The sequence below is a fragment of the Juglans microcarpa x Juglans regia genome, chromosome 6D, assembly GCF_004785595.1.
Source record: "Juglans microcarpa x Juglans regia isolate MS1-56 chromosome 6D, Jm3101_v1.0, whole genome shotgun sequence".
Classification (NCBI taxonomy): domain Eukaryota; kingdom Viridiplantae; phylum Streptophyta; class Magnoliopsida; order Fagales; family Juglandaceae; genus Juglans; species Juglans microcarpa x Juglans regia.
This window is the reverse complement of record NC_054604.1, coordinates 29338063-29358906: the sequence shown is the minus strand read 5'-3', so window position 1 is coordinate 29358906 and position 20844 is coordinate 29338063. Positions and strand designations below refer to the sequence as shown.

The 20844-nt window shown below is 36.1% G+C and overlaps 2 protein-coding genes and 1 non-coding gene across 3 annotated transcripts; all 3 read left to right on the top strand.

Annotated features, from left to right (window-relative positions):
• The first annotated feature begins 7311 nt into the window (after nucleotides 1-7311).
• On the top strand, nucleotides 7312-16714 carry LOC121234552 (probable inactive ATP-dependent zinc metalloprotease FTSHI 1, chloroplastic). Its single transcript, XM_041130517.1, has 15 exons — nucleotides 7312-8343; nucleotides 8422-8506; nucleotides 9520-9954; nucleotides 10076-10129; nucleotides 10237-10302; nucleotides 11022-11117; nucleotides 11200-11328; nucleotides 13058-13110; nucleotides 13682-13877; nucleotides 14277-14391; nucleotides 14463-14737; nucleotides 15420-15503; nucleotides 15590-15702; nucleotides 15787-16036; nucleotides 16206-16714. The coding sequence occupies exons 1-15, from the start codon at nucleotides 7616-7618 to the stop codon at nucleotides 16392-16394; spliced, it is 2868 nt and encodes a 955-aa protein (XP_040986451.1). The 5' UTR covers nucleotides 7312-7615; the 3' UTR covers nucleotides 16395-16714.
• Nucleotides 16715-16923: 209 nt separating this feature from the next.
• LOC121235675 (F-box protein SKIP8-like) lies at nucleotides 16924-19846 on the top strand. The gene is made up of 3 exons (XM_041132037.1): nucleotides 16924-17634; nucleotides 18196-18392; nucleotides 19266-19846. The coding sequence occupies exons 1-3, from the start codon at nucleotides 17170-17172 to the stop codon at nucleotides 19507-19509; spliced, it is 906 nt and encodes a 301-aa protein (XP_040987971.1). The 5' UTR covers nucleotides 16924-17169; the 3' UTR covers nucleotides 19510-19846.
• Nucleotides 19847-20109: 263 nt separating this feature from the next.
• On the top strand, nucleotides 20110-20181 carry TRNAQ-CUG. Its single transcript has one exon. It is a non-coding gene; the product is annotated as a tRNA-Gln (tRNA).
• Nucleotides 20182-20844: the final 663 nt, after the last annotated feature.

Sequence of the window (20844 nt, the reverse complement as noted above, 5' to 3'; positions counted from 1 at the left end):
TTATCTAAGTTTGCTAGTTGGAATGTTAGATATGTTAAAATGATTGCTAATGGGGTTGCACACTTTTTAGCTAAAAACTCTCTTGATTTAGAAGAGGATTTGGTTGATATGGAAGATTATCCATCTTATATTCTTCCCTTCATTTCTTGAAGTTTATCAATAAAGTCAATATTTCCTATAAAAAAAGAAAATCTAATTGTTTTGTGGAAAAATGATGATTAAGATTTTTTAATTGTTTACTTGGATTTGAATATATCAAATAAGAGGGATACACACATAAAGTTGGTCTTATAATATTTATCAAACATTTAATATTATTCCAAGAAATTCAAACATAGCCTTAAATATTATAAAGTTCTCTTTGTGCAGTATTTCTCTTTCACTTAATATTTTTAAGTTCTTGTCAGATCTTTTTTGAATCTCTACTGTAATTTTATTTTAGAAAAACAAAAACAATCTTGAAAAGTATGGGTGGAGTGCTCGAAATGAAAGAGATGACTTCTTCTGAAGATGCATTCTGCAGTTCAAAAAATTAAAAGTTACTTATGCATATTTATATAACAAAGTTTGTCACTCTTACACGAGATGGATTCCAACACAATAGATTTATCTTGAAGGCATTTAATTCATTATTTTATTCTCATTTTATGCACCCTATTAATGGTTTTCTATGTAGCCAAACAAATTTCTAAATGTAGGAATTTTTATAACTTTTGGACAAATATCATTCCTTGAACTTTCAGAATTTAGAGTTGGGAAGACTAATAAATTGGTTAATTTCCAAATTTTATTTTATAATGAAAATTTATAATATGTTCTAAAATAATGATTTAGGATCTCCACCAATAACGAGGGAACTAGTGGAGCTCGAAGAAAAGATTAATAATGTCTTGCTAATGATAGATAAGGGTCTGGTCTTGGAATTGGAGGTGGGTCACTCTTCTGTTGTGGGTGTAAGTTGGGGAGCCCATGATCTATCTAAGGTTGTTGGGCATGTGTTATTGATGGGCCATCCCTCAGAGACTTTTGGGCCCTCAAGGTTGGGCATAATTGTTAGAAGTGAGGTCGAGCTTAATCATAAAGGAAATGAGAAAGTTGGGCTTGTTATGTTGAAGTTGGCCCAACCCATTTCACATTGGTGGTTTAACACTGTCTATGAGTCTTTGTTGGGCCACAGGTTCTAGCCTTCGAATGCCCACCAGAAAATGCCTTTTGCTCCTTCGTTAGTGGTGGAACATTCCTAGAACATATCAGCAGTGGCTTCTGAGCTTCCGCACAGTATTCTGATATCTAGTGAGAATGATAGTTGCATTAGGAATCAGGTCTCGAGGGGTTCATCTTTGATAAATCCTCTAGGGGAGTTCTCGATTCCTGTTTAGGTGATAGACCCTTCAGAGATTACTTCGTCTGTTGTTTTGGGGCCTACATATTGTGCCCAATCATTTGTGTTTGCTCCTGTAAGGATAAATGGCGTTGAGACAGCACTGTTGTTACATCCTAGAGTGGACAAAGAAGGAGCTTTGCATTCCGATACTTTGTTAAGTCATTCCTTGTTGTCAGAAGGTGACCCTGAGTAAGGGAAGTGTTGGAAAGTTATAACATAGAGGTGGGGTTAGATGTGCCAGTTTTCATGTCTTTTGGAAAAGAAGGAAATGATTTATGTAAGCTATGTTTCTTCCTTCTTGTCTGCAATATGAGGAAGAATAAGGGGGGTTAGGGGAGAAAAGAGGTCGGAGGAAATGTAAATAGTGATTAGGAATGGGGATTATACAGAACCTTGGGGGCATCAATGGAGGGAGGGTCTTAACTATGTACCTTTATATTCCTTGTATTCGCATTCTGATATGGGGTTGACATCTTCAAAATGGGTGCTTGATAAAGTAAAAGAAATTCAAAATTGAGTGGGTATTTCATTTGAGGGCTTTGAAGAACAATTTTAGGCTACTTTTCTCATTGCTATTGAGTCGAGTCGCTCTCCATCTACAAAATTAGATTCAAAACATGACAGAGAATTAAAGAGACTTACTTGTTCCATTAATTATGATATGAAAGAATGCAATGTTAACTAAGGTAGATCCAAGGGTAGGGTGACAAGTCTGTTTTCGTGAAACTCAATATCTAATCATGGAATGTTCGGGGATTGAATGATCTTAACAAACGTTTTTGTATCAATAATTTGTTAAGGTTTTGGAAGGTTGATATAGTATATTTGCTAGGAACTAAAGTGAGATAGGTTGATAGAAGTATTATCAAAAGTTTGTAAGGCTGTTCGTATGTGGGATGTGCTTTTCTTGCTTCTAATGAGGCATCAATTGATGTTTTGGTGATGCGAGATATAAGGATAGTGGTGAATTTGGAGTGTACGGGATAGTTTTTAGTAGCTTGCCATATTAGAAATGTGGTAGATGGCTTTGAATGGGCTCTTGTTGGAATTATGTCCCAAATATTAATAGTTGTAGAAGATTGTTGTGAGAAGAGGTTGTTTTTTTATTAGTAGGTGGGATGTTTTTTGGTATGTTGGAGGTAAACCCAATGTTACTCCTTTCCCTAGTAAGAAATCAGGGGATTCTAGTTTTTCTTTGGCTGTGAGGGAGTTCTTGAAGTTTATTTTTAAGTTTGATTTTGTAGACCTACCTCTTGCAAGGATGCTTTTACTTAGTCCAACAATAGGACTTGGTTCCATTTGGACAGGTTCCTAGTATCTCCTTTGTGGGAGACTCACTTTTCCGAGGTGTACCAAAAAAGACTTTCTCAAATCTACTTTGATCAATTTTCTATTCTCTTGTATTGTGGCGGTATTCAGGGGAGTCGAAGATATTTCAATTTCAAAAGCATGTGGCTTAAGGCCAATGATTTCAAAAACATGGTGAAACAATGTTGGTCATCCTACCAATTGACTCAGTTGAAATGTACCTCAAGTTTTATATTGGCTAGAAAATTAAAGGATATGAAAGAAGACTTGAAGACGTGGAATGTGCAAGTTGTTGGTGATGTGGATAGACGTAAGGAGTCCCTTCTTGAGGAGTTGTAAGGTTTGGAGAGAAGAGCGAAGGGTAGAACTCCTTCAGAAGCGGAGATTTTGAGGAAAAGTACTATTGGTTCTGAACTTGAGAGGGTGATTTTGATGAAAGAGATCTTGTAGAGGAAAAAATCAAGGGCACTTCAATAAAAAAAAAATGGGATAAATGTACAAAGTTTTTTCACAGGGTGGCAAATTCACATTGAATGAATAATGCTATTGAGTTGATTGAGGTTGGTGGTACTGTTTTCCTGATTAGTCTAACATCTAGGAGCACATTTGTCTCTTCTACGAGAAACTCCCTATGGGACAGTATATTTGGAGGTCAAATCTGGATGGTTTAGTGCTTAATAATATTGACTCATTGAGCGCTCAATGGCTTGAGTGTTGGGACATTGTAAAAGGGATGGTCAAGGATAAAGCTCTTGATTCGGATGGTTTTACCATTACTTTCTTTCAGGAATATTAGGACATTGTACGAGAGGATATCATGAAGGTGTTTCATGAATTGCACTCTTTTGGTAAGTTTGAAGAGAGTCTAAATGCAACTTTCATTGCATTTATTCTTAAGAGGGCATGAGCTTCTGATGTGAAGGATTTTCGTCCCATTAGTATTGTCAATGGGGTTTATAAAATCATCTCTAATGTCTTGGCCAACCGTTTATGCACTGTTATGGAGAAGATTGTTTCAAAATCTCATAATGCATTTGTTAAAGGGAGACAAATTCCAGATTCTGTTTTAGTAGGTAATGAATGTTTGGATAATAAAATAAATTGGGCAAGCAGGGTATTTTACGTAAGCTTGACATGGAGAGGGTTTATGATTATGTTATTTGGAGCTTTTTTTTTTCTTCTTCTTGGGATATGTGGCTTTGGGAGGAGATGGTGTAATTGGGTCAAACATTGTATTTCAATTGCATGATTCTCAATGTTAGTGAATGGTTCCCCTGTACGTTTTTTCAATAGTTCTTGTGAATTAAGAAAATGAGATTCATTGTCTCCCCTCCTTTTTTCATTGTTATGGATGCTCTTAGCCACATGTTGGGAGTTGTGATTGACTATGGTTTGTTGATAGGCTTCTCGGTGGGAGGGTTTTATAATGGATTAATGTTTCTCATCTTTTATTTGTAGATGATATGTTACTTTTTTGTAATGTAAATTTAGGTTATGTGCAAACTTTAAGAGTGCTCTTACTTTTTTTTTAGATTGTGTCTGGCTTTAAGGTAAATCTTGGTAAATTCAAGACGGTTTTGGTGGGTCTGGTGAGAAATATGAGAAGTTTGGCAAACATTCTGGGTTGTCAAGTTTTCTCCTTGTCGATAAGATACCTTAGACTCCCTTTGGGGCATCATCTAAGGCTAGAGTGGTTTGGGATGGGGTGATTGAGAAGGTAGAGAGAAGGCTGGTAGGATGAAAGAGGTTGTATTTGTCAAAAGGGGAAAAAATCACCCTTATCAAAAGAACTCTTCTAATCTTCCTACCTACTTTCTATCTTTATTTCCCATTCCAATTGGTGTGGCTAATTGTATGGAAAAGATTTTTTAAGACTTCTTGTGGAGAGGTATCAGGGAGGAAGTCAAGTTTCATTTGGTTAGTTAGGCGATGATTTGTACCCCTTTGTTATGTGGAGGAGTAAGGTTCAGAAGTTAAGGACCTTTAGTAAAACTTTTATTGGGAAGTGGTTATGGAGGTATAATCAAGATAGTAAGTCCTTGTAGGGGCTGTGATTGATTCTAAATATGAGAGTACTTTGGGGAAGCTGGTGGTCTAATGGGGTTAGAGGTACTTATAGTGTGAGGGCATGGAAAAATATTAGGAGTGGTAAGGATGATTTTGCCAAACATGTTAATTTTGTCTTTGGTGATGGTTCCATAATAAGTTTTTTGCATGATCCTTAGTGTGGTGGTAGGGATGTTATTTTTGTTTTTTTAGGCCTTTTTGCATCACTCAAAATCTGAATGTTTTAGTGGTTGAGGGCTTAGACTGCTTTAGTGGTTCACCTCAATAGAATGTACATTTTACTAGAGCAATAAATGATTGGGAAATGGATGTAGTTTCAAATTTGTTTGGCTTGTTGTATGCTACACATCTTAGCTATGTTGAGATGGGTAAGAGGGTCTAGATTCATACTTGTAATAAAAAATTTTCAGTTTGTTCTATGTACAAGATGTTGTCTAGTCTGAATGTAGGATATTCTTTTCCTTAGAAGCGTATTTGGAAGATCAATGTGCCTTTAAAGGTCGTGTTCTTCAGTTTGAATGCTTCTTTTGGGAAAAATCATGACTTTGGACAATCTCAGGAAGCATGAATTATTTTTCATATATTGGTGTTACTTGTGTAAAAAATGTGACAAATTAGTGAATCATTTGTTAGTTTATTGTGAGGTGGCAAGAGAGTTCTGGTATGAGGTGTTTAATAGGATTGGAGTGGCATGGGTGATGCCTAGGAGGGTGGTGGATCTTTTTATTTGTTGGAGATATTTAAGAGGTAACTCTCAAATTGTCGCTATTAAAATATGATCCATTTATGTCTTGTGTGGTGTATTTGGGTCAGAAGGAATAATTGTTGTTTTGAAAATAAGGAATGCTTGGTGGACAAACTTATATGTTTCTTTTTTAATACTTTGTTTTTTTGGGTTTCGGCCATTGTCTTTAATGGAACAACTGTTCACGATTTTCTTGTTTCTCCCTAGTTCCTTACTTGTAACTAGCTTTCAACATTTGTACGCTTCTTGTACTCTTCAACTTTGTCATTTTATTCGTCTTAATAAAATTTTCTTATTCATAAAAATTGAGGTCATTCATTGTTTCTTAGTATATGTTGTATGTTTTCATCAATGAAAAATTAGTAAAAATCAACAAATTATGACATAATGTTGCTTACTATAGATCATGACACGCTTGTCATGCGAGTGATGATAGATTATGCACCGTGCTCAAGAAAACAAAAATAGAAAATTAGAAAATCCTAAAAACATTAAGATAAAAATAATGAAAATCCAAAAATTTTAAAAATGGGAAAACAAAAAAACCAAAAAATAAAAATATATTAGTTTTTAACGATAAAAGAGAAATATTAAGGAAAAGAAAAAAAACAAGAACTTACCATTTGGAGAATAATATGCACAAATTAAGTATGGAGCAAATCTTTTGAAGAAAATATAAGATACACTGAAAAAAAATGAAATCCACTAAAGAGATGCTGGCTCAAGACTTGCACGTCTAAAATTTATATTAACATTACTCAATATGCATTATCCTAGACTTAGCCCATGTTTAGGAACATAAACAATCTCATGTCAAAATTTCTCATAGTTTTATTTTTAAATATTATTCAAATATAAACATTTTTTATTTTTAAATATTTTAATATTTTTATTTAATTATTACCTAAACATTATAACTTTCTTAAATTTAAAAGGTAGGAGAGCTCTATCTTGCAGCTTTGCACAATGGTAATGGGCAAAGAACTCTTAACTAGCATTCTTTTTCTTTTACACATGCATGAGTTGCCATGTAATAATATTAGCACCGTTTACTTCAAGTTTAAGAATTCATAAGTAAGGGTGAGCATTGCCTTCGGAGTTCAAATCTCCACTTCAACTCTAATTTGTATAGGTTCCGATTCGATTTCAACTTCAACTTATTGGGATGGAGTTGAAGTGGAGTCGGATTTGAGTTTTCAGCTTTTGTTTTTTTTTTTAGTTTCATATTTAACCCATTTTAAAAGAATTTTTTATGAGCTTTCAAATTTCAAATTTTTCAAAAATTTAAAAACTAAATCATTCATTGTTAATTTACTTCTATTCTAACTTATTTTTATACTAGATTTATACTATAGTGTATAACTACATGTATACTATAGTATTAGACTTTCTAGTGTCTAATTACATGTTTATACTTTAGTAAATTAGTATTATATGTTATTAACTTATTATACTAGACTTATTAAAATTCTAATGTCTAACTTATTTCTATACTTGATTATATATGATAGTAATATTAGAATGTTTATATATACTAAACTATGGTTAGTTTATTTATATTATAGTGTAAGTATATTATTTTATAATAATTAGTTCATAATAATATATTATTGAATTTAATTATAGAATTTCTACTTATACCTATATAACTATATTAGTATATATGATAAATATATAGATAAATACATATTTTTATAAGAATATTTACAATATCAAAGTCGGATGATCCAACTCCAACTCTATCTGAAAAATAAAAAAAATCCGAATTCGAATCCGATAGATTCATAAATAGGTATCGGATGAGCGAAAATTCCAAGCACTCCAAACCCTAAAACAAATAGAATAAGTACACACATAATAAACCCGCTAAGAAAACGCTGGATTCGGATAAAACTGGAACAAAAACCCTCTGCCAATCTTCAATTCCAACAGTCTGCAGAGACAATGTTGTATGGTAGCTGGTCATTCCAGCTATCATAAACCCTGATTTCGTTCTCTCCTTCTCCGTTTCTATCCCAAATGAAAATGAGCACAAAGTATCGCATTCTTGGTATGACCCTTCGAAAACCCTTAATTTGATAAACCCATAGTAATCCAATTCAGCTTAAGCAATGGCCTCCATCGAGATTCTCTCTAACCATAGGTTTCACCTCCCTAAACCCTGCAACCAACTCAGAAGATCACACCCAGTCTCTTGCCCCATTCTGATTCACCCAAAAACTTCGAATTTCACTCGAAAAAATCCAATTCATTCGAGATTTCTTCTTGGTTCGTTCACAGTCTTTTGCAAGAAAAAGTCGGAGTCCTCGTCACAGGTCGGTGAGGCTAGCGCAACCACCAAGGATGATTTTGTGACCCGGGTTTTGAAGGATAACCCAAGCCAGGTTGAGCCCAAGTACCGAATTGGCAAAAAGTTCTACACTTTAAAAGAAAAGGAGGATTTGAGCAGGAATTCCAAATTGAATTTTATTGAATTATTGTCGAAAAGGTTGAATTTGAAGCCGAAGTCTAAGAAAGAGAGCGAGGAAGCTCGAAATGAGACTGGAGTAGAGGATAAGGCTGTGTATTTGAAAGATATTCTGAGGGAGCATAGAGGCAAGCTCTATGTGCCCGAGCAAATGTTTGGGACTGCATTGTCAGAGGAGGAGAAGTTCGATAGGGATTTGGAGTTGTTGCCAAGAATGAGCTTCGAGAATTTTCAGAAAGCGATGAGGAGTGATAAAGTTAAGTCGTTGACTTCAAAGGAGGATACCGGTATGCCATATGGTAACCGTTACAGGAATTTCATTGTGGAGTTGAAAGAAATAGCGGGTGACAAGAGCTTGCATAGAACTAAATGGTGAAGATTATCCACCAATTAACTTGTTCTTTATAGATAATAGTTTGTGCTTGTTGATACTATTTCGTGACTCTGCAGGGTTATGAGGCTGGATGAGAATGAAAGTGCAGCTCTTTTGGAGGAGTACACCGGTCCGCTATATGAAACTGAGAGGCACACTACGGTAATATATTTTTTACTTTGTCGACATTGACTTGCTATTCTTTTTTTACAGGCAATCAAGAAGTTCTATTTATAAAAAAAGAAAAGAAGGCATAGCCCAAGACATTGACTTGCTAGTAATACCTATGGACCAAATAGCTAGTGGTTTTAAAAAATGGCCTGTGAGTAATCATTGTTTCAACAATTGCGAACTTCATAAAAGAGAAAATTAGGCAAAAACCCCTAGGAGTTGGCTCAAGTGCTAAAGGCCTTGGTTTTGGTGGTATGATCCTTGCATAAGGTTTGAATCTTCTTAGGTGCAAACAATTTCTAGGGGCCATTGGACTGAGTGATTTTTCCCTTGAATTACCCGAAATGCACTTGCGGGAAACTCTTTGTTGAGAGCCTGTGCACTAAATGGATTAGTCAGGATGTTGTTCCCGGCACCTAGTGCCAATCAAAAAAAAAAAAAAAAAAAAGAAAGAAGGCAAATAAGTTTGAAATTTCAAACTGAAGTTCAATGCAAATGTATAATAATACAAGGAAGGATGAACAAATGTTCTATTTCAAAATCTCAATCTATTCACAAGCTTGAATATCATATGTTCATTTTTTGGCCATGAACTTTTAGAAATTTTGTGCACTTTAATGCTTTGGTTCTCAACTCTTTTACTTGATGGAAACAATGTCCATGACTTTCTTTCCTTAATTTAGAATGTATCTAAGTGTTTTCTTCTGTATACTTCCTGTGTACACTGGCTATGCCTAGTTCTTTCTTATGAATATAATTTACTTCTTACTTGTTAAAAAAAAAGAAATTTTGTTGATTGTTTGAGTTTCATTTCATATGAAGAATGAGAGTTTGTTTATATTTCCTCTGATGTATTAGATCATTCTACTCTTTCAATACGGTTGACACAAAAAAAAAAAAAAAAAAAAAAAAACGGTTGACACAACATTTGCACCATACAATAAGTTAAAAAGTTGGGAGATCCTTCTGCTGCCTTGACGTTTTTCTTGAATCTATTGCTGCAGTATTTGATGGGAAAAGTACCAGAGTACCCTCATCCAGTGGCGTCTTCTGTGTCTAGCAGAATGATGGTAGAGCTTGGAATGTTGACAGTGGCAATAGCTGTTGTAGCAGCTGTTATTGGGGGGTTTCTGGCTTCTGCTGTGTTTGCTGTTACCAGTTTCATCTTTGCAGCAACCGTATTTGTTGTATGGCCTATTGTCAGACCATTTCTGAAGATTTTTCTTGGTCTCTTATTGGGAATTTTTGAGAGAGTTTGGGATAATGTTATTGATCTTTTCAGTGATGGAGGGGTTTTCTCCAAGATCTCTGAATTTTACACTTTTGGCGGTGTGTCTGCTAGCCTCGAGATGTTAAAACCAATTTTGATTGTCCTTTTGACTATGGTCCTTCTTGTCCGTTTCACACTTTCAAGAAGACCTAAGAACTTCAGGAAGTGGGTAAATGTTGCTTATTTTTGTAGTTTCTTTTTTCATCTTCCATCTGTTAGTTACAGGACTATTTTAGCTTGTGGATTAAATCAGAAAGGATCTTAATTAATACCGTGTCTTCTATATGTAGGATCTGTGGCAAGGGATTGATTTTTCACGATCAAAAGCAGAAGCTCGAGTTGATGTTAGTTACTTCGTTTTTTTAGGATCACTCCTTTGCACATCTTTTGAATTTTATTAAATGTCCGGTTGATGTTCTTAATTTCCATGTTTGGAATGATGGTCTTTCAGGGTTCAACTGGAGTTAAGTTTAGTGATGTGGCAGGGATAGATGAGGCAGTAGAGGAACTCCAAGAGGTTTTGTATTTACTTATCTCATAGAATAGAACACAATAACTGAACATTCTGGCTTTCCATTCCTTTGCTCTCTGCTTTATCTGTTTACTTTGAGCTGAGAAGAAATTTTGGGCTCTTCAGAATGTTATTAAAAAGAGAAAATAAAAGTAAAAGCATTATTTTTTCCCTTTGTGTGATGTAATGAAGTTCACATCATGAGGTTGACAACCTTTGCCATTTGAACTTGTGATATTACACCTATACTTTTCTTATCTATATATATATATATATATATATATATATTACGCCCAAGGGTGGTAATTTTTAACCACTGTTACTCAATTTTTCTGTTTCTTTCGGTTGCATTATTTCAAAATGCATAAAAGCCTGAAGAAAGTTTTTGTTCCAAAGTGTAAAATTATACTTCTATGTTTATAGGTGTGAAGGCTATCTTCATTTCTTCAATTTTTCTTTAATAAGTAAAAGTAAAGTTTTATTGATATAAAAGGCTTCGCCTAAGTACACCTTTTCTTCACATTCTCATGAAAACATTTCCTTTGCCTGCCTTTTTTCTGTATTTAATTTTCATGAAATATTAGTTTGTTCAGTTAGGATTTGTGCTAATTTCCTAGTTCTTTATCTTTGGAGAATCTTTCTTTGTCTTGTTTTACCTGTAATCTGAAATCATAGATAATGAAAAATGATAATTTTAATAACATCATTATCATTCTGATGACTAGTTGGTGAGGTACTTGAAGAACCCAGAACTGTTTGATAAGATGGGGATAAAACCTCCACATGGAGTTCTTTTGGAGGGCCCCCCTGGATGTGGCAAGGTTAGTTATCATCCTCTGGTTTTGCAAACTGTATGGGTTAAATTTGGCAAATAGATTCTGAAGCTTACACATACTTTTACAGACCCTTGTTGCTAAGGCCATAGCTGGTGAAGCTGGTGTTCCATTTTACCAAATGGCTGGATCTGAATTTGTAGAAGTTTTAGTTGGTGTTGGTTCTGCTCGTATTAGGGATCTATTTATGCGAGCCAAGGTGAGTTATAGTCCTGATTGTGAATTTTATTTTAGTTTTTTAAAATTTTGATTTGTTTTTTGGTGACTTGTGGCTCCTCATTGTGATTGTGTCCTTTTGGTTCATGTCATATGTTCCAAACTTGGTCCTTTAATATGCTTATTTGGGGTTTAGAGAGCTGCTGATTTTTAATCAATCCTTACCTGGAAAATGGTTGTGACGTTATGTGAAGGAGAGGTATATCTATGAAGGAGGGTGGTGGATGCAAAGTAGAGGGTTTCCTGGTTAGGGTGGCTTTTCAATGTAGTAAAGAGGTCCTTATGGGGTCAGTTAAGGAAGATATTTGTGGTCGGAGAAATTTTCCAAATTTATTAGGTTTGAGGTAAGGGACGACACACGAATTTGGCATGAAATTTGTTGTGGTGATGCGTTGTTAAAAGACGCATTTCCTGAACTTTACGAAGTGCATGTGATACAGATGTAACAGTGACAGAAATTCAAAGCTCTATCAATTGTATCTTTTTTCCCTTCATCATGGTGGTAAGTCAAGAAAGCATGAATAATCACTTTGGTTTGGTGTTAGTGTAAAGAGATGAGGACTGATGAATTTTGCTGGTTTGGAATTAAGTTGGCCATGCCAAGGGTGGTTATTGTATTGCTGAAAGGCGATTTGGTAGATAGTAAGCATAAGTTCAAGTAACAAACTAAATATGCTCCCCTAGGGGTTGACTTAAGTGGTAAAGGCCTTGTGCTTGGGGTATGCTCTCCCCAGGTCTAAGGTTCAAATCCCCTTGGGTGCAAACAATCTCTAGGGGCCAACGGACTGAGGGATTTTTCCCTTGAATTACCTCAGGTGCACTTGCGGGAAACTCTTTGCCGTGGGCCTGTGCACCCCCGAGATTAGTTGGGACACTGTTTACGGACACCTGGTGCCAATAAAAAAAACCAACTGAATATGTTGATTAATTTGGAAAGCACAAGTACTGAGTTTTTTGAATTTTTTTAAACGTTGTTTACCAAGTGCATGCAATTTTGCTTTATTGTGTGCAAATCTGTGGATATGTTTACAGTAGATAGGGCCGGTGGCCTCTTTTAATTATTGTTGTTTTTTTTTTTTTGTGATTATTATTATTTTTGTTATCGAGTTTTGCTACATATAGTCAATTTTACGTTTTCCTTGCGCACTCCACTGATGTGATTGGTCAAAACAGTTATTTTATATTAAAAAAAAGTGACGCAGCCAATCACATTAGTGGAGTGCGCGAGGAGTACACAAAAGTGACTCCACGTAGAGTTTTTGTTATTATTTTGCTAGTTTTATTTGAGAAGGCTTTGTCAAAACAATTTAATTTTTGTTTGGTTGAAGAAAAATATAGAAAAAAGAAGAAGATAACAAGACAAATTGAGAAGGTTAGCAGATATAGAGATGCAAAGTTTTCAGTTTAGTTTTTTATGAGTGTGTGCTGCACACATGCGTGCCTATGAAGGCAGGTGGATAGAATTATTTTTTTTTTATAAGTGGTGGATAGAATTATCAACGAGAAGTGGCAGTGTTATCTTTTCCTAAGAACACCAGAATCATCCTGTATGTTGGTGGCATATTATAACTTATTTTTCTAGGTAAGCGGTATAGTTTTCTAGTAATCATTGCAGAATTGAGTTTTCTAGTTATCATTGCAGAGTTGCTTAGCACGTGTGCTTACTTTGGAAGTATTTTTTTAATGATAAAAAATATTTTCCCCCCGTGCAGGTAAATAAACCATCGGTTATATTCATTGATGAAATTGATGCATTGGCAACTAGGTATGGACACGTGTGTGCTTGTGGACGGAATTTTAGTTGGAGTGTGTGTGTGAGTGGGTATATATTGATAAACACAGTAACTTAATGAATGCTCATTTCTACCTCTATAGTCCAATGAGGATTGTTTGAATATTCTGTCATTACTTTTTCACTACTATTCACAGAATGTCTGAGATCTCTTCACTACCCAAACGTAAGATTGAAGTTCATGTGATAGACACTCATTAAAAAAAAGATTGAGGGTCATGTGATAACTGGGTACCATCCATTTTCATTTAATGTGATATGAAGGTGATGCTGTCCTTACAATTTGAGCAGGGTAGATAAGGTGGGGTTCTTAGAATGTTGCATGATCTAAGCTGGACAAATTTTATGAAAGATTATGAATGGCTGCCATATTAACTATATACTGAACGGTGCAAAGTTCTACCTATCAAGAGACGTGTTCATGAGAGAGATAGAGAGAGAGAGAGAGAGAGAGAGAGAGAGAGAGAGAGAGAGAGAGAGAGAGAGGAAAAAGACATGTTCATGAATGTAACAAATAATCATGTGTTTGTTTTTCTATGATCAGGCGTCAAGGAATTTTCAAGGAATCTACAGACTACCTCTATAATGCGGCCACTCAAGAGAGGGAAACTACATTGAACCAACTCTTGATAGAGCTTGATGGGTTTGATACTGGTAAAGGTGTTATATTTTTAGCTGCTACAAATCGTAGGGATTTGTTAGATCCTGCACTTCTTCGACCTGGCCGTTTTGATCGCAAGGTTTGTCTTCATTACTGAATTGGAAAACATTATTAGCTGATCTATCTTGCTTTAAAAGAGAATGAAAAGAAACTGCAGGCATCGAGACAGGCATCGAGATTTTGTTCTTTTGGGGGGGGGGGGGGGGGGGGGGGGGGGGGTTAGGATAAACTGTCATTTCTACAAGTATGTGTCTGTGTCAGACACTGTAATGCAATGTACTTGACCGGCTGTTGGCAGGATCAGGATCTATCATGAACGACAGTTATTTATTTATTAAGCAATTTACTGAGTCATTGGTGAATATGGATGTGATTATTTGATTGATTCAGTTTTCTGCTTGATTTTTCGTAAGCTCTGTGATAGCTCTATCAAATAGTCATTAACTGTTTATTATCATTTGGGTTTTCTCTCTTTTAGATAAGAATTCGCCCTCCTAATTCTAAAGGGAGATTGGATATTCTGAAAATTCATGCAAGCAAAGTGAAAATGTCAGAGACTGTTGATTTATCCATCTGTGCACAGAACCTGCCTGGTATGCGTTTCTCTCTGGTGTTTTAGCTGTGTCTGCATTTCCACATCTCAAACCATGTATATAATTACTAGGATGGACGGGAGCAAGGTTGGCTCAGTTGGTCCAAGAGGCTGCTCTCGTGGCAGTCAGGAAAGGGCATCAGTCAATTCTTCAGTCAGACGTGGATGATGCAGTTGACAGACTTACGGTAGGACCCAAACGTGTTGGAATAGAGTTAGGTCATCAGGGACAATGTCGTAGGGCTACTACTGAAGTGGGAGTCGCAATGACATCTCATCTGCTGAGACGATATGATAATGCAAAAGTTGAATTCTGTGATCGCATTTCAATTGTCCCTCGTGGTCAGGTCCTCTTCTATCCCCTTATTTACATCATCCTCTGTTTTATACAAAAATTTCCTCATGTTTGTATGCTGCTCATGTTGTGGTCATTGCGCCCATCTGTAACTAATAAAAAAATAGATGTCATCTGTACTAAGTGGAGGACTACAGCTAGACAATATATGTTACTAGGGTGGTTTGGGTTGAGAGAGCCTCTCAACTCATCTCATCTTATCTAATCATTACAACTTTTCCAAACTGCCACACAAAATGCAATAAACAATTCAAAATTTTCAAATCCCAAAACAAAAATAATATTTTAACAATATTTTATTTAACTTTCATTTCATCTCAACTCACTATCCAAACCTCCCCAAATGCAAATATTGGGAATGCCCATATGGCCCCTTTGTACAGTATTGCAGCACTGGTTATCCACAAAAATGAAAAATATAGGATTACTTTTTACTTTATATTTGGTAATACTTTATGTTTACTTGGGTTATGCCTATTGTTCTTGTAATAAAATTTTATTCTTATATAAAAAAAAAAAGTTTATATTTGTTACCAATCTTCTTTTGGAGAAGTTCACTATTTGATGTTTTGGTGCATTGCTTTCGTTACTTAATTTTTCATAGATGGATTTGAATCAGATATCTTTATTTCACCTGTTATTCATGGTTTACTTGTGTGAACTGATATGTGCAGACATTATCTCAACTTGTATTTCATCGACTTGACGACGAATCGTACATATTTGAACGCCAGCCTCAACTGCTGCATCGCCTTCAGGTGCACTTCAGATTTTGCCAGTTTTGTGCTTGATAGTTCTTATTGGAGGGCTTCATCTTTTTAACCAAGCTGATCTCATTGTCTAGGTTTTACTTGGAGGGAGGGCTGCTGAAGAGGTCATCTATGGACGGGACACATCGAGGGCATCAGTTAGCTACCTTGCAGATGCATCTTGGCTTGCTCGTAAAATTTTAACTATGTTGGTCCCTCAATCATATTTTTATTCTTTAAGTTTCTGCTTGCTCTGATATTTTCTAATACCTCCTTTCTTCCTCTTCAACAGATGGAACTTGGAGAATCCAATGGTCATACATGGGGAACCACCACCTTGGAAAAAGAGTGTTAAATTTGTAGGACCCAGGCTGGACTTTGAAGGATCACTTTATGATGACTATGGTCTGATTGAACCCCCTGTCAACTTCAATTTAGATGATCAAATTGCACAGAGAACAGAAGAGCTGATAAGGAACATGTATGAAAGGACGGTTTCTTTGCTTAGGAGGCACCATGCAGCTTTGCTCAAAGCTGTGAAGGTAATTTGGTGTCAAACATGCACCCACTATAATTTGAAAATAAAATTTAATCATTGGTTAAATATGCATATTGTAATTCGCATAAAAATATACTGATTTACCTTTCATGAACGTATAGTAGTTCTGCAACGTAACTGACTTGTGTTCTCACCATGGATTTGGCATTCAGGTTCTTCTCGAGCAGAAAGAAATCAGTGGGGAAGAACTTGATTTCATCGTGAGCAAATACCCTCCACAAACGCCTATAAGTAATCTTTTGGAGGAGGAAAATCCTGGAAGCCTTCCATTCGTCAAGCAAGAACGAAAGCTCGAGTTAGAGTATGCTGCCAGGCTAACCACATCACAAGGAGAAACCTAGTCGACGAGATACAAGGTGTAGTTTCATGCTTGGTATAGACTGAGATACAGGTGCAGTTCTATATATAATATCAGCTAGATGGCATTCCTACTTCCTCAGTCAGAGCATGCAACAAAGGCTACATTGGCATCCTTACCCAGCACACCCCAAAGAAAGAGATGCAATTTTGGCACATATAGTAGTAATATGGATGTTTAGATTGAATGTCATCAGTATGTTAAGAGCTGTTAAAACTATTTTTTTGTATGTAATTCAGAATTACCCAACTTCTCTCCTAATGTAACTAGAAATTCAATTTATTTAACAGCTTAGTTATCACATTTACAATCTTTTGATATTGTTTTTGGCCTTTGGCAGAAACAATTGAAACTGTTCTTTCATATTTGTTACCCTTGGATGAATTTAGTTGTTTAGCTTTTGTAGATGTGCTCTAAACGACTATCGTTTGCGGCTCCGGTGTATTTGGAGTCAACCGTCAAATGTTTTAAGAGATGTGAAATTACGAAACCGTCCACAAACTTAACAGTAAGTACTAAAACGTACACGGTCGGTCAGTCAGGACGCAGGGAGAATCCAACCACCACCGTCTTCCTCGTCCTCTGCAAAATCTATTTTAGGGTTTCAGAGAACCACCGAAATCCCGAATATACCCCCTCCTTCTCAAAGACGAAGACGAAAACTGAAACCTCGTACTCTCTTCTCAAACGGTGGCGCACGTTGTAAATCTATTTCAGGGTTTCATGTCCTTTGTAATCTTAGCTTTCATGTCTTATCAATGGAGATTGCCTCTACTCTTATTACCGTCGTCTCATCCCAACCGTTCCTTGTAGCCTCAACAGTCACCGCGCTCTCTCTGTTATTCGCCCGCTTCGCCGTCCGATCAGTCCGGTTCCCCAATTTAAAAACTCCCCAATCGGACGGTAGGGACTCCGCCGCGTCTCCGAAGAAGGTTTGCAATTGCGTTTGCTCTTGTAACTCTGGTCTTGTGGCTCCGGATTCGGCAACGACGGGTGCTCCGTACGTGAACGGTGGGACAGCGCAGATGGTCGAGAAGGCGTCTTCAGTAGCGGTGGCGGATCGGCTTTCGGGCGCTTCGATGATGGAGCAGCTGGTGCCGGAGATTACCACGCACGCGCTGAGCTACTTAGACTATCCGAGTCTCTGCCGCCTCTCGATGACCAATTCGCTCATGCGAAAGGCCGCCAACGATGACAATGCTTGGAAAGCGCTTTATCACAAGGTAATGATACTTTTATTGTAATGATCAACTTGCTGATGATATTTACTTACATATTGAGAATCTCCCGGGAATTTGGAGCAATCACTCATTTTGTTGATGATTTTTGGTTGTTGAGGAGCACTGGGGATTATTTAGAAGCAATTTTTCGTGCTCAACTGCATCGGGAACAGCTCAAATCATTTTTGAACCCTATAGCAAACTGAATACTCAAAAGAACTTTGTTGTGTTTTTTTGAATTGGGATGTGGATTGGCGTTGAACTCTGAAGTGGAATATGCCTTTGGATCGTTCCATCTTGATTTGAGATCGATGTCACTATTAGTGTGTTTTTGTCATTATATTTCCAAATTATACACCTATGCAACACCATGTTTTCTGCTTAATAGGGATTTCCTTAGTAGTTGCCAGGTTTTGATTTCGTTGGATGTCATGATTGCAATATAAGGCTTAAATCTGCGTTTGCCCATTATATGCTGTTCACGTGTCATGTGCTGCTTATCCAGAATCACTTTCTGGACTCTGGACCTATCAATGAACTTTTTGTTTCTCAATTTCTTTTCAGGACTTTACATTAGAACAGGATAGCGTGACACCTGCAAATGGGTGGAAGGCTTACTATGCTGCTACCAGAGCCATTGTTCGTAATAATGCCGAATTCTTTAACATTATCAAGGAAAGGTCTGTTGCAGCAATGAGTCACTTTTGGCTAAATGCAGATTATGTAAAGTGCGTTCACGCCTCAGGAGAACTCTTTTCAGGGTATTTAGGCTACCTTACTGAAATATATGCTTAGGATGCTTTATTTTTGCTTACAGAAAATATAGTTTCCTAAATCGTACCTCTTGTTAAGTTCATCAATGATGGATAGATTTTGTTTTATTTTGTTAAAGCTGTTTGGCCTGTTCGTGCTACTAGCTTATATGCTGCTCATATGGTCTAAGTTTTTGTTGTATGCTTGCATAATTATTGTTGGTATCAAATATATTGACCAGATATGTCCATTATATATATCTTTGATAGTTGTTTCCGTGAAAATGAATTGTCTACATACTAAGTTGGATATGTACTGGAGATTTTTGAATGTGCCACTGTTTCAGTCTAGCTAATTTGTGGCACCGTATTTAAGGATGATGTTGCAGTGTGCACAATACATATTTGTTTTTTCCTTTTTCCAGATGCAGTTCTCTTGATTGGTTTACTACGGCAACAATATATCCGTTTGGATTGAGAGATGAGATGAAATAAGTTAAGATTGTTTGTGAATAGTAGTGAGAGTTGTGAGTTGAATTTGTGAATAGTAGTGAATAGTAGTTAAATGAAGATCCAACTCATCTCTCAATCCAAACCGACTCTTTCTTGTGACATAGCCTTTGCTAGTGTGGGCTGGCTCAGTTGGTGAACCCAAAATTCCATTCACACGTGCCAAAACCTGTTGAAGGTTTGTGCACTGTGAATGCAAATGTTGCTCTCAACAGTGAAAGGGGTTAGTACACGTTGAAGGGTTTCATTCATGCAAAATCTGTTGGCTGCTTCCCGGCATCTTGAGACTTTATCTGATCTCTACTGTTTGGTTTTAGTGTTTGTTTGATTGGAAGTGTAGTGGAGCTAAGTCATCATTGTTTCCTCCTTCAGGTATAATGCTGTAATACAGAGTTGGCAGCTTGCATTTAATTGGGAACACGGTGTCAACTTTCAAGTTCGGGATGTACGCGCACGGGTTCTGACAGACATGGCTTGGGTTACCATGAAAACTATCGTTGACATTGATGCTGGGCCATTCAACGTGACTAATGTCTTTGAGCTCCATAATGGGCGATGGTACATGGTGCATCATCACAGCTCGATGGAGGTGGATGCTCAAATTGTGCATGCATAACAGAAGAAAAGAAGTGATGATACCAACGAGATATTAAATACAGGTCACCAAAAGAAAACAAAAATGGCGGTATTTGTTGGCTGGAGCAACTTGCTTGAAATTTCACGATCATGATTTCTTTAGATCATCCTTTTTAGTTGCCAGCCTCAATTTTGGTGGTTTTGTGATTAAAAAAAAAGGGTCGTCCTTTTTTTCTTTCTCGCCCCCATTTCATTTTTTGCATCGTTTTTTTTTTTTCAATAGGAATGAGTATCGGAGCTTTAGGGGATTAAATTACGCAGAGTTCTAAGGAACTTATTGCTCAAAGTGGAAATGAGTTTTATACATTATAATTTCATATTGCTTAGCGAAGGATTTGGATCTCAAATGTTGTTGTTGTCGTCGTCTCCAGCAACCAAGCCTATATCCATATCACTATCCTTTTCAGTTTCCACATTGCATATTCGAACCCCATCAACCCTAGCCATGAACGAGGAGTGCGTTCATGTCTGTGGATGATCCGTTCTGTCTTCACAGCCGAATCCCCTGACGGTGACGTCCCTTGGTGTCGGATGAAATGATATGCTTTAAACTTATTTAAATAATTCCAACAGGCATGAAGGTTCCATGGTCTAGTGGTCAGGACATTGGACTCTGAATCCAGTAACCCGAGTTCAAATCTCGGTGGAACCTTAGGTTTTAAATTTTTTTCACCTTTATTCAGTTTGGCCTTTTTGTTATAATGAAAATAATAAATTTCCTCATCATTTATTTTCTCTTTAATTTTTTATCGTTTCATGATATAGTATTAGATGATAGATTTATAACTGAAATATAATAAATAGTCTCCAATCATCTACTATCACATCATAAAATAATGAGAAGATAATGAAAAAATAAATAAAGTTGCCATTACTCTTTTGATGTTTAAGCCGAAAATAAACTAATTTAATTTGCCTCTTAATATATATTCCTTTCTTACACTCTTGTTATAACTTCGTGGTATTTATTTAAAAATTAAGAATTCAAATAAAAAACTTAGTATTTTTAATGAAGGATATATCATATGAATTGGTTATAAAAAAATTATAAAGAAAGTTGTATAAAATTATTAAAATTAGAGCGTACAAATCTCATAAAAAATCCTTTTAAAAAAGTAAAAGTCACATAGTAATTTTATTTGTAGGGTGTCTAATTTTGTTGGAAAAAATGACATGAAACTTATTCGTCTAAGATTTATATTTACCAATTAATTACTCTTTCAAATATGATATGCCCCTTTAAGAAAACAATTAATCTTTGTTGAAAATACTTTATCACAAAATAATTATATAAATTGATATAAATTTATGTTTT